We start from the raw sequence: 14,253 nt of genomic DNA on the forward strand, positions 1-14,253 counted from the left end.
TATTAGGGCCATATTCAGACAGGCTCAAGAACTTGCGTGAAACACAGCGGGTCTGAATAAAGTCTTGTGTTAAAAATAATGGAGAAGATTTTTGCAGGTGTCCAGTGGAGTCACCCAGCACTTGATACCACTGAAAACACGTTGATGTGAAGGGTTTTTTTAAGTGGAAACTAAAGGTCCATACCTTTGTTGTGAAGAGTGGAAACCAGAGTACGCACATCTGATTCATGATGGAGTATGTGGTTACTTCGGATAATTAAGCTAGACTTGTTCTCCTGTTCAACTCCGAAGCTGCAGTGCCTCTGTCACAACTCTATTAGATGAATGCTTGCATGAGAAAGAAAAAGAAAGTTTCGCTATATTTTAGAAGAAAGAGGAAAGGATTCCCGTTTGCTTTATGCCTCAACCATTTGGCATATTATACTTACTCCCACCATACAGTATTGCTCTAATCTTCAGGATCACAGAAGCAGCAAACCCAGTTGATACTTCCAGTTATTCTTTTGTCTAAAGCATGAGACACCTGCAGTTGGGATCTCTTTGAATTCACCATTAAGGATGACTCCCCTGCATCATAGACAGAGTGGTGGGGCATCCAGGCACAGGTACTGTCAAATGAAGACGTTAATTGAGATACAGCAGAAAAGGATCTAAAACCAACTGTCAAAGTTGCACTTTTCAAAATGGAAGTGCAGATCTCAGTATAGTCTTTGTAATTCAGGACCAGCTCTAGAAGTGAAATTGCCTGGAGCCCAAATGTGTGAAAACACTTTGTTACTACAGATCCCATAGGAGCCTTATTCTCAGGGCTCTATACAATTTACTCTTTACTCTTTCTGTTATTTATATTTTATTGAAGATAGTGTGTTCTTTTATGCAGGATACAAAGAGGAGATATACGCAGCTAACGCGTATGTAAGAAAAACACAGTAACTTGGAGACCTTACTGTGCTTGAATAGAAAATCTTGAAAGTATTCTTTTCTACTGTACAGAAGGCAGTCTGCCTTAGAGGAGAGGGCAGTGCCATGTGCTTTGGCAATCTCATGAGTTAGATTTCAGCCTTGGTGAAGCCATCAGAAGAATTCTTGCCTTCAAGAGACATGTCAAGTGGATATGATATTGCATTGAAAGCTAAAAGACTTGGGTTCTACTGTAACCCCCCACTCTGCAATGTGGAAATACCACTTTCTCTCCATGCCTCTATTTCATCTTTGCGCACCCCTTGCCTCTCCTGCGTCTTTAGCCTGTAAGCCCTTTGAAGAAAGGGAAGACTTGCTGTCAGTGTGTTGTTCCTAGTGTAGTAAAAACACTAGTATCAAGTGGATACCATGGATGCAATGAAGCTACGACGAGCACTAAAAAAAGTCTAATGTCATATCTGAGCTTGGCTTCATGTATGGTCCTTTTCCACACTACTGTCCCTAACATTTTCAAGAAGCGTTAGTGCTTGGCAGTCTTAGTATCAACCTTGTGCACCCTGGCTAGTAGATATGGATAGTAATACAGGCCAGGAGGGAGGAAGGAATAAAGGGGGTAAGGAGAAGGACAGCTAATGCTAAAAAGAACCATCTGGAACAGGACTTTAGAAATCTGATATTGATCGGGAGGGTGATGACCTTTGAAACATGGAGGGCAACATCTCACTCCCAGGCTTTCTCAGGTCAAAAGAGTATTGTAGCCCTTCAGTTCCTTTACCATGTTACAGCAAGAAGAGTGAACTGAAGCAACAAGAGGCCAAAGAGCGTGCAAGCCTTGCCCACAGAGCTGCATTGAAGAGCCAAATGTCTGTGGTATTAGAGACCGGAAAGGGCCTGGCCTTCCTCATAAACATGAACTCACAGTTGCAGCTCACAGCATGTATATTTGCTCTCGTTTTTGCTCTTAGCATACATGGTGGCCATTTCCTACACCCATCTTGGGAACTAAAAGCCCTCCCATTAACTTCTTTTCCCTTCTGAAAGCTTTTCATGGTGCAACTCCAAAAATCTCCATCCTACAGTTGAGTCCTGACAGAGAGATTTGCTAGTAGACCTTTCACTGATTTCCCATGGAAGTCAGGGGAGTCTTTGCCTGGCAGGTCAACTGTGTGATTCAAGGAACATGCCTAGAGTCAAAAAGGTTAAAATTCAGTGCATGAGTCCAGAGAAAAGAGCCTGCCAAGTCTTCTGTAAAAGAATACATGAATCCTAACAAGCTTCTGCCCTTTATCCTTTTCTCCTCTTGTACCCTTCGTTTTTCCAGACCCTTCCTGTGTAGTATTCAAACCCTATTTCTTTTCTCTGTTGCCCTGTACTGTAATTTTTAACACCAGATGTTTTGCACATTACAAAGCTGTAAGAAATGTGACTTGTAGTAATTGCACTGCAGTGGCTGAGAAGGATCAGGAGTCCCTGAGCTTTTGCTCCAGCAGTGATGGTGGTGAGTCATCCTGTAACTTCAGACACCAAATTGCTCTTCCCCCTGTTTGCGTGCTTGTTGAGCGGGAGACATCGCGCTTACCTCACAGGGCTGTTTTGGAGGTTTAGGGCTTTAAAGCATCAAAGTGTGCCATGAGCCTTGTTAAGCATTGCTTAACGTGTTTATTAAGGGGCATGCACAGCCCTGGGATGTTTTTTGTGAGACTCGTAAGTGCTGCAAAGCAACAGTATTTTTTCTGAAGACCGTGCTGAGTGCATGCTATGCAAAGTTGTCTGTCGCAGCAGGGAAGGGGTGAACGCTCCCGTGTTGACTAGCAACCTTGGTACCTGCTCGCCCAGGCAGATACTCTGATCTCCATCTTACTGACATGAAAAGTAACTCCAGGACCTCTCTTTCCTCTGTTTTAGATCCTGGCGCTCCTGTGAAACTGCCTTGTATGCCAGTTAAACTGTCACCTCCGCTACCTCCAAAGAAAGTCATGATTTGCATGCCTTTAGGGGGGCCAGACCTCTCTCTCTCATCCTATTCCACACAGAAGAGCTCCCAGCAGCCTTTGACCCAGCACCATCACACTGTCCTGCCATCCCAGTTAGCAGCTCACCAGCACCAGCTCCAGTACGGCAGCCACAGCCAGCACCTGCCTTCTGGGTCCAGCACGTTGCCCATTCACCCTTCAGGGTGCCGGATGATAGAGGAACTGAACAAAACGCTAGCCATGACCATGCAAAGGCTAGAAAGGTAATGGATCAACTTTTAAAATTACATATTGATGTGAACTGTTTCTTGCTACCCTCAGTATCAATATCACCACCTGAGTTATGTTGACAGGACTTGAACGAGGCCTCTGCTCTGAGGGTCTAACAACTTCAGGGCAGTCATTGCTGGAGAAACAGAGATGGGGAAAGAGCCTTTCCAGGCGTGTTTGACAAGTTTGTGCCAGAAAGGAGAAAAAGACCAAATTTCCTGAACCCCGTTGTCCTGTTCAAGGAGCTAGATAATACAGCCAGTGGAGAAGATGTTAATAGGACATGCCTGGCTTGCAATATATACTGCAGAGTGCATAACTGCAGAGCTCTGGTTATGCAGAGGATTGCCAAAAAAAAAAAAAGGGAGAGGAAGTGGAAGGTTCAAAAAAGAGCAATAAAAACCAAACGTGCCACTCAACCAGGGCATCTGATTAGTATTACCAATTAGCTCAGAAAAACCTATGAGGCCTTCCTACAAGTCACTTGGAGGGGTTTTAATGTACTATTTCAATTCATTTAAATTAAATTACATATTTGATCTTGTAAGTATTTAACCCATTCCACAGCAGCTACCTTCTTAGCCATTTGTATCTGGAGGAAGATTGTACATTTAATCAGAAGAGCCTTACCCACCTTGGGGCTGTTTTCTATTACTGTCACTTGTGGGTGTCTCTGAATGCTGCTTCAAATAGTCTGAGTAAGTGAAGCATGCTGTATAAATGCAAGCTGTCCTCATAGACTGCAAGATCAGCAAGCTTTGGAAAATTTATTTCATCTTGTAGAGGAAAATTGAGCAAGTCTCAGAATAGGGAAGGTAGTCCAAAAAATGACATTTTCTATTCAGTACCAAGGGCAGCTTTGTATCCAGCTTGTTCTGGGAGCATCAGATCATCCTTTTCTGAGACAGGAAGTGAAAATATTGAGTCTAACAGACAAAATACTTAATGATTTGCCCTAATGATAGTTAAAAATAATTCAATTAGGGGTGGCAGATTCTTCTGACTGCATGAAAAACAGTCAGGGGACCAGAGGCTGGCCCACACTGCCAGCTTATTTTAGTACCAGGATAGTGAGACCTCTGTGGTTATATCGGAGGGGCTGATGTTTCTGCAGCGTGGGGGAGGTCTCTGCTGGGGGAGAACTTAGGGCTGTGAGGGCAGTTCCTCTTCCCATCAGTAAAAGGGCTGTAGCGGTAGGATTGGCAAAAGCATCCACATTCGCCCTTGTGCCCAGTGACGACCCAGTTACCTCTCACATTGCCAGCAGGGCTGGTCGGATGCATCTGCATCACCCCAAAGCTTGGTGCACCGAGCACAGAGGGTAGCTGTTGTCTCCCAAAGGCTCCTTTGGGGCTGCGCTGCCCGTGCCGTCCCCAGCATAGGTCGGATGTCTTACTGTCTGGCTCACAGTGCGTGCAGAAGGCACTTTGTTATCCTGAGCCCAGTGACATCTCTCAGAGTATGACTTCATTGTGGCATCTGTTGCCCCACAGCAATGAATGCTCCAGTTTCTAGGTATCCATCATGTTTATGTCTACAAATACTTTTAACCGATTTAAAGAAGGTGATGCTCTTTGGTTTTAACTATTAATTTGAAGCTGAAGCTCTGCTGCTTGTTAAAAACCGAATAAACAAGGATTCATTTCCTGATATGAAACAATTGTGTCCCTTTGTAGAAGAAAATAAGAAAAGGTTGTGGCACTGATATGTCACATTTTAAATGAAAATGAATCCTAGTTCATGATATTGCAGGCAGTTGATTTTTCATAGCCTTTTTGTGCTGATTAACTATTATTTCAATCATGAAATAAAGTATTGAATACTTCACTTATTCTCCTTGTCAGAACAAATCAATAACATTTGCATTCACAAGAGAGAGAATAGGTGGTGACTGTTTCCTCTGCAACAGCGATTGTTATTTTCATAGTATTTACAGGTAAAAGAGTCTGTGGAGCTGACACTTGGCTGTTAAATTCTTAAATTGCTTTTTCATGCCACATTGTGATCTTAGTAAATTTGCTAACTTTTCTTGAAAATTTGTGCAGATTTTTAAAATATATGTTCTTATATATGGGAGAGAATTATTTGCGCCGAATGCCACTGTTCTCTAGTATTTTTCACAGTAGTTCTTTTCCCATAATTGCATAAAATCTGGATTAAACCCAGCGGAAATCATGCTGCAGCATTTGCCATTGGACACTTCAGCCCAGAACTCTTGAGGGCTTTTTAAAACTGCACAGATCCCAGATCTGCTTTCCTCTAATTAAAATTTGGTAGCCTGCTCACATCTGTTGCATGCATAGGATATGTAGTCAGATCCTGAGCTTTACTGTTCTTTCCAGGATAACATGCTACTGGGTCACTGTTGTTGGGTCAATAATCTTGAGGAGACGAGAGAGCCTGACAAGTCGCTGAGGCACCTTCTGGGGAATGCTAAGTTCATTGGCAGCATTTATTTTTGCTGATCTCAGTCTTTATCTCAAAAGAATCCTACAACATTATAGAATAATTGCCACGATGCTGCAGTAATAATGCTGCCAAGTCTGGTAATTTGGGGGATTATTTAGAGTAGTATTTTGTTTTTAATAGGGGAGGATCACGTAGACAAGTGCAGATCAGTGTTCTGCTCTAAATTCTGTCTTTTTTTGCCTTTAGGACGATTTTTTTTTCTTCCCTGTGTCTAGTTTGTTTGCTCCTAGTGCAGTGGAAGCTCCTCAAGTCTGTTAAACTCCATTGATATTCGCTGAATCCATAACCAGTCTGTATCAATTCCGCATTTTGCCCAGTAAACTTTTCTTAGACCTCACAACTCTTCTCTCCACCAGGACTATGAGTGTGGACAGGAACAAGCGATGAAAGACTAGAACATCCCCTTCCTCTAGCAATCTGGATTTTTTGCTTTCGCAGATGAGGTCTCTGGAATTCGGGTAGTCTAACAACATCTGAAGACTAATACTTGAAAGTAGTGCTTTGCCAATGAGCCAGAAGCTTGCCAGAGAGAAATGAGCTGTCCCTCTGTACCGGCCTGGAAGCCAGAAGTTATTTTCCTGTCTTTGACCTTGACAAAGCTACTGAGCTTCTCTACCTCTATCTTCCCCTCTGCAGGAGTGGTTGCATGTTACTGCCTCACCTAGACCTAGTGCATATTAGTAAGTTAATGGCTTAAGGTACATTAAAAGTGTGTAATAGCTATTCAAGTCCCAGTTGTTCTTATGACTTAAAATGGCAGTTAATTCCTGGATTTTTTTATTCGGTTTTATTACAGACATTATAGAACATTAAGTTCATTTGCACACTTAACGCTTTTGATTGCAAACATTTTCTGGTACTCATAATATCTATTTATAACCTATTCTCAGAAGGGCAATCTGTCCCTTGTCGTAGCATGACTACTATGACATGTCATTTGTACTGCCAGTTTGCCTCTATTTTCCCTGATAAATTACCAGCTTTATGATAGATTAAGTTGAAACAGAGAAGAGTATAATTTCCACGTAACCTTTTTTCTGCAACCTCTGTTGCCAATTTGTGCCCTACTGCAAACAAATTTCCCCTTCAGCCCAAAGGGTATGTGTCAAGCATAAGTAAAACTCTAGATTCAGGCATCATTTTTTACCATTTCAGAATGCGTTTTAAGAGTTGGTGAAAATCTGATAAGCCTTGCCACCAAAATTCGCAGAAGGTTTCATCCTCCTGACTGAAATGAATTTGAGAAGAAAGACCATGCCCAAAAGCCGTGCATCACGAACAGCAGCAAAAGAAGCTTTAGAAACCCTCTTGTGCCACTGCAATGTATCTTTAATTTTGACTTAGGGAGGCAGCTTCTTGATCTGAAATAGCCTTATTTTCTGCCTTGCCCATATCGTTCTCAGTCTGTCTGGTAAGACAACAATTAATTTCAATTACTCCGTGGGCTTTTGTACACTGGCAGCTGAATCAAGGCCTCAGTTTGTTCGATGTATGTACTAAAGAGCTGCTAAGTGGCAATATCTCACTCTGGGCTAGAATTGCCTCTGTGGCAGAGCAGTGAAAAATTGCTGTGTCCAAAAAGACAGTGTGTGAGACCAGTTCCTCTGGGACACCCAGTTCAGCTTCAGACTGTAGATTTATGCAATGAAATGCATTAGACATTCCTGCCAGCATCTTCTAAATCTTATAAAATGTATTTGAGTCAGAAAACATTTATCTTCCATAAAACTTGTCAAGAGAATTGCTTTTTGTCTAAACTTTAGCATTGCCTAAGGATAGAAACACTTAATATTTATAGCTCTGCCTTCTCTCTCTGTCTCTCACACATATGCCTGTATTGTAGAAATGTATATACAATGGTTTGAAGTTTTTTCAGATTTTTGTTTTAAGTGATAAGTACAGAAGAGTGTACTGTGGATCTGAAAACACGGTGATAAAAATGTAACTCTTTATGCCAAAATCAAAGAGCCTAGGATGACAGATGAGAAGCGTGCGGTTTTTTCCCACTAGATTTTCCAGGAGGGATTTCACTTTTATCTTCCTCAATTTTGTCTGTACCATGAGTCACTCATATGCTTAAATTCTGTTTTTTCATTAAAATATTTTCTCACTAGAAACATGGTAAGCTATAGTGGTGTAACTTTTTTGCTGTTTTGATCACATAAAGATGATGCAACAGTAATTGCAAGTGCTTGTACTAGTCAGCTATGAATTATTTAAATCTATGTGTTAAGATACATTTATCTTCTTAAAACAAGAACTTGCTTAGCTGTAGCTTTGTTCTCTAATTCTGTTGCAAAAGACGAAGCTGATTTAAAATAGACTGTTTGAAACAATAGTGTGCTTTTTGGTAAATAATGCTAAAAAATTTTTGTGGTGTAGACCACCTGACCATGTGGGGTTTTTGCTAATGACCCAGAGGAATTTATACACAATGGAAACATCCAGCGACCTTGATTTGTCTTTCTTAAGTATACTGCAGTACTGCATGTATTTCATAAGTGCTTTGCCGAGACAGCTGACTTAGTCGAAATGCTGTGGAAAAGGCTGATTTTAATCAAGAAGAACACAAAACACCAGGAAAAATGAGGAGCTTAAAATAGAAAGTAGTATTATCAAGGAAGTGGATGATTCAGAAAAATTACAATGAGATGAGAAGCCGCCTATTTCTAGATCACTAGTTCAAATAAAAATCCTCTGTGGTAATTTGTAAATCTTGTTGCCATCCGATGCCTGCTTGGTAACCTAAATTGGTGAACCACTTTGATATCTGCTACCCTATGTGCACACCCATAAGGATGCATCTGTAACCTCCAGATACATCCTTCACGGAACAGGGAAGCACCAAATGGTCCTGGATGCTGAACTACTTTTGGCTCCTTTCATTTGTACTTCCAGAAGGGACTTAGTGGACTCGTACTTGCTCTCTGTATATGTATTGTTTTAAAATTAACTGAATGATCCAGTTGTGTTCACCATCAGAAGTCTTTTATTTCTTTTTTTTTTTTTTTTTAGCAATGTTAACAGAATTTCACAGCATTTTAGTTTCTCTTAGAAATTTAAGTCCAGGGTTTTGAATTTCCTAGCTTTCCTCTTAAAAAGAGTTACACAAAAAATAGGTTACAAAGAAAACAGATTTAAAAAATGAAGCTCATAAAATTAAAATTATTAAAGCATATCAATAAACTAAAAGTTAGCTGAAAGTTTTTAAAGACTGTAGTGCATTTATGTGTCATGAGGAGAATTCAGCTGATGAATTTTAAAACTGCTTCTGGGGTAAAATTTATTTGGGTCAAACTCATTGAAGTCTAATACAAAAATTCACAAGCCAGTTCTTCTTGAATACCTCTTGCTGTGTGGTACAAAACATGGACTGTCACTAAGAAAACTGAGTTCCTCTCGTCCAGGCATCCAGTAAAGCTGTGCATCTTATTGTTGGTTAGTCTGCAATAGTAAATGTTGCAGTTAACAAAATGATTTCTTTGATTTCGAGGATGATAATAACAGCATGGTATGGTATGGTTTGCTCACAGGATCTGAAGCCTTTGCTTCGCCTTAATCCCTAAGCCCATTGTGGACAAGCATTATACACCCAGAAGCACGTTTTAAAAAGTCTTTCTGGGATGTTATCTGGCAGCCATTTAAGAGTCCATGTTAACTTCAGGGTTAGAAGAAAGAGAAATGTTTCAAGTTGACTCAGTAGAAAATCATTTAAAGAGAAGAATACAACAGTTTTTCAAGATGCAGAATGCCTCTGGTATTCTGAGCAGGCTAAAACATTCAAGGGAATTGAGGCTACTCAGCACTCGGTAAGGCCAGACCCAAGTTTGTGTGCCTCAAGTGCAACTTGGCCAGCACATCTGGTTTCACACCTGTGTTCTTCTGGAAAGTAAAATGGGGGTTTGACATAAAGAGGGTGTCCAGCAGGCAAATGTTCGCCACCTTTCATACAGCTGTTGCTTCAGCTGGGATTTAAGAGAGAGGGCAGTTTCTGCTGACTCACAAATAAACTAGAGCAGCCGTCATTTTTGCCTGCCGGTCTCTCATTCTCATTTCACATCAGAAAAGCAACATGAGCTATTAGATAAAAATGGGTTGGGAAACCTGGTTCTGTTCCTGACTTTTCCTTTCGCCTTTTGTTGGACTTTGATCTTCGCCTCCTCATGTTCCTGTTTCCCTACTTTGTATTAATATGTTCCTTGGTAAAGGGCTTTGAAATCAACACATGAAGAGAGCTAGATGGTAGCAGTACTGACCACAGGTCTTAACCTCGTAAGCTACAGGAAATGATCGATCACACTTTATGTGACAAAAAAATACGATGTTAGCTCCAATTCAGATTGATCTCCGGCACCTGGCTGCGAGTGAGGAGCTGGGGCAGGAGAAGGGTTATCATCACTGCAGGCCCCCCGGCGTATAACTGTGCCATTACCAAACCAACCTCCCAGGTTTTAGCTCCCTCTCATTACTCTCACCAGCTTCCAAAGTCTCTTTTCTCCAAGCCCAGTTTCATATGCTCAGTCCCCTGCGCTTCAGAGTTGTGCCCTTGCCTTCCCCTCAAGTCAATCAACATCATCTTGCCCAAGGAGTGCAAGTCATGGTTTCCCTCTGCCTTTCTACAATCGTCCTCTACAATCTATACCTTTCCTTCCTCCCTCTCTCTTACTCCACCTTTTGCATTCAGGTGAGACCTTTTCTCCTTACTGCCTGCACACCAGTGGAGAGGTCACACAGACACCAGGCTGAAGACATGCTTATCACTCTGAGTAGCTGGTGCAATTCTCACTAAGACTTGAGACTGCATTTGCCACAGATCTTTAGTTGTCAGTCCTGGCTGCCAGTATTTCTGCCCGCGTGCTGTCCTACCTCTCCCAAACAAGTGTTGTACCTTAAATCCAATGTGTACTCAGTTTAAACCCATTAGATGTCTTACTGGTCATGAAGAACTTTCTGTCCTCGTTTCTTCCCAAAAAGGGATGAAAGACCACTGCTTTCCTAAATACAGTGAGAGAGGCAACTCAGTCTTCCATTGAGCTGTGTCCTTTAGTTTATTTATTTCTTTTTCTTTCCCAACAGCTCTGGTTTACACACAGGTGACAGTGTTACAAAAACAGGACCTGGGGGCCTTCCAGACATGAGACAAGTGCCAACTGTTGTGATCGAATGCGATGACAATAAAGAAAATGTGCCTCATGAAACCGACTATGAAGATTCTTCCTGCCTCTACACGAGACAGGAGGAGGAGGAAGAGGAAGATGAAGATGAGGATAACTCATTATTTACAAGTAAGACTCAATCCATTTTTCCATTCTCATTTATTTTTTACTCTGAACTCACAATACACAAGGGAAACACAAGGCCTGTGAATTTTCTTTCTTGATCATGGCTTTTGCATCTGTCAGGGCTTCACTACATGGGGATGCTTGGTAAATTAATCCAAAATAACAAGTAGTATGAATTTATAGTGATTTCCCTAATCCGCATGAATCCCTGTCAGGGTAGCTCTCAGACAGAATTCAAATGACTGTTTTTGGCTTATATTAGTTCACTTCCAAATTGACTTTTGGATTCGCTTTCCCAAGTGTCTGTGGTGTAGAGAAGCCCTGCTTTTGGCTTAAGTCAAGATCAGCTCAATAGAGTTACTTCGGGAGGATGAAATAAGTGCCACCGATAGAGAATCAGAGATTTTATATATAGTAAGTATTAAATCGTGTCAGAATCCTAAGTCTGCACATACTTTGAAAGGGGTCGCAATCAGAGAATTGGGCTCAGATAAAAAGAGAAGAGGTTAATTGATAGCCATATCGCAGTTACAGTCTGGAGAGGGACCTGTGGCACCTTCCTGACCCTCTCTGAGAAAACCCATCTCCTGCCTCGGTGTGGCATCATAGGACTCTCCCATGAAGACAAGATACGGTACTTTGCGTATGAGCACTGCTTGTCATCCTGCAGGTCAAGCTGAAGTTTCAGGCCCTTGAATTTCTTCTGAAAACTGGGAGCAGTACAAACAAACGACACCCTTTTTAAAACGCACACAAAGAAGATTCTAAACCAGGCGTATTTCATCTCCTCAGAATCCTCCCTTACCCTGCAAGTGAAATTAAGCAGTCTTTGCTCTTAAACTAAGAAACGGAGCAGAACTGCACTATCTCGCACTCTCCTGCCAAAGCCCAAAACCTCTCATGGGTTTGTGTCTCTCCGTCTGCTTGTGTCTTGTCTTCCCTGCTCAAACTGCTTTGGATGCAAGCCTAGCGAAGCAAGCTTGAGCCATGAAAGGCCACTGGTTCTCACAGTGCCTTTACCACTGTCGCTGCCTGAGAAGCAGTGTCAGTTAATGTACATAGAGATCAGTGCTGCTTCTGATTGACCTTTGATTCCTTCTAGTGCTAGCTTGGATGTCTTGATATTACATTGCAATGCTGTATTACATTCCACATGCTGTAGTTCTGCCGCCTGCCCAGATTCTGAGATTGAATTATTCATTCCATTACATGGTTCAGAAACACTGTGCTGGAGAAAGCTACAGATGCTACTAGCAATTCTGAAACAAGCCCTTCTTCGACACTCCCCTCTACGGAGCAATATTTTAATTTCTTTCTCCTGTATACCTACCAAATCCAGCTTTTCTTCATTATGATATGATTTGAGGTTAATTGAACACATGAAGTTAATTAACACCCCTTTTCCCACAGTCCATACCAATGTAAATGAGAGCCTAGTATCCTCCCTTGGCTAGTACTTCTTTGCCTGCTGCATGCTGTAATGAAATGATGACACCTCCTTTGGCAGAGCCTCTCCTCTCTCCCACAGGCTCCCTGGCAATGAAAGTCTGCAGGAAGGACTCTTTAGCAATCAAACTAAGCAACAGGCCTTCCAAGCGAGAGCTGGAGGAAAAGAACATCCTCCCCATGCAGACTGATGAAGAGAGGCTCGAACTTAGGCAGCAGATTGGGACAAAGTTAACAAGGTAGGAGACAAATATTTTTCCAACTCTTGCTTTTGGAAATAATGTGGTGGGATGCAGTTTTTATCCTTCGGCTGTAAACATTTGAGATCTGTTTGTTCACAGTGTTCAAGAGGAAAAGACGGGGGGGGGGGGAGGAGGAGGAGACTCTACACGTTATTTCTGCTCCAATATAACTTCCCATACAACACCCCATTTCATTTTCCTGGCGTATCCTATGGGATCTTTGGTTGTGTTAAGTGTCAGCATGTACTATGTGGATTTGGTTGTTTTCAGTGCACCATTGGGAAATTTTCAGCTTTGATGACATTTTGGACTGTAGCTGCAGGTGCCATTTGATAGACTGTTAGTTTGGCCAAAGGGCAGAGGTATAACTTTCTCTTCTGACTGCATCTCGTGTGCCTAGCAGAGTCTTTTCCTGATCCAAAATACTTACATCCTTCAGCACCTGCTTTTTTTGGGTTAAGTTGGACAGATTTACCCTGTCTAGACTCTTTCTTTTCATAACAGTGTTACTCACCAGCTTTCTGGTTTTCTGTATTGCATGGGGTATAGAGGGGTGGCCATTAAATGTGGAAGATTTCTGTCAAGAATTAGCAAACTGAGATCAGGTAGAAATGTCTAAGAACCTCCTATGCTCCAGCCATCATTTCTGTAATCAATTTAATACTGTTACGTTACCAGCTTGGTGGTATGCCGAGCTGGTGAATGCTGTTAGTTGCCCTCCAGTGTGACTTTGAGAAAACCACAAGGAGAAGACCAGCCAGTTGCTGGGAATTTTCTTGTGGATTTTCTCTCTTTTTTTTTTTCTTCTTTTCTTGGTGGGGGGATAAGGGAGGGACACCGCTACCATGTTGTGGAGATAGGAAGAATAGGAGCTCCTGGTAAATACCTCTTTCAGCATTTTATCTACTGTTTTTTTCACGGCCTCATTTATCGCCTCTTTGGAATAAACTAACCACATCTTCCTAGTCTGTCTTTGAAAGTTTTTGTGCTGGATCATGCTTAGCCTACTCCAAGACCTGTCTGATTCTTCAGTATTCTTGTTGAAGGGCCTCAGCAGTGATGCCCAAAGTATGCAAGATGGCCCTGCACTGTTGCTGGTACTGTGATTTTTCAGTCTAGTCTTTATTCAGCCTAAAACCTTGTTAGACTGCAGCTGCGCACGAAGCTCTGGGTCCCAAAGAGCAGCAAGGTACCAGTGCTTATACGATTAATTTTGAACCCTTTTGAAACGTGTGAAGAGTTGAAATTTTTGTCTCTTAGTGTATCTTACTGTGCACTGCCTGACCTTGCAATGACATTGAACAGCATTTCCACTATGTTGCCCATTTGCCAAAATTACTTAGGTCTCTCAGAAGTTTTGCAGCTCTGTCTGATGAAGGTAGATAGTGTCATTTGCAAACATCGACTCTGCACAGCTCACTGTGCCCCAGGTGTTTTTTATTTTACATATTTTAAATCTCACCTCTCCAAAGTCTGCTTTTTCCCCATTAAGGAATGTTTCTTCAGCATATCTCTTTTTAACAAGGGAAACTAATTTTGGCAATACCCAGAAGCCTTCCTGTGTAAGCCCCATATTCTCACAATGTCATTGTTTGTTTCCCCACTTGCAGCTCTGCTCATTCAGTCTGAGGTATAATGCTTGATCTTGTC

At 41.8% G+C, this 14,253-nt stretch overlaps 1 protein-coding gene across 10 annotated transcripts in view; it reads left to right on the forward strand.

The window, feature by feature from the left end:
• PHACTR1 (phosphatase and actin regulator 1) overlaps positions 1 to 14,253 on the forward strand; it is a 314,460-nt gene that overhangs the window by 254,126 nt on the left and 46,081 nt on the right. For all 10 annotated transcript variants that reach the window (XM_087763453.1, XM_087763473.1, XM_087763495.1 and 7 more), the window contains 3 exons: positions 2,827 to 3,157; positions 10,710 to 10,918; positions 12,444 to 12,600. In XM_087763453.1, coding sequence (XP_087619579.1) covers positions 2,827 to 3,157; positions 10,710 to 10,918; positions 12,444 to 12,600 — 697 coding nt within the window. The remainder of the gene's footprint in view (positions 1 to 2,826; positions 3,158 to 10,709; positions 10,919 to 12,443; positions 12,601 to 14,253) is intronic.

Source organism: Nipponia nippon, unplaced genomic scaffold (assembly GCF_047370975.1).
Source record: "Nipponia nippon isolate SJK-2023a ecotype South Korea unplaced genomic scaffold, ASM4737097v1 scaffold_1, whole genome shotgun sequence".
Taxonomy (NCBI): domain Eukaryota; kingdom Metazoa; phylum Chordata; class Aves; order Pelecaniformes; family Threskiornithidae; genus Nipponia; species Nipponia nippon.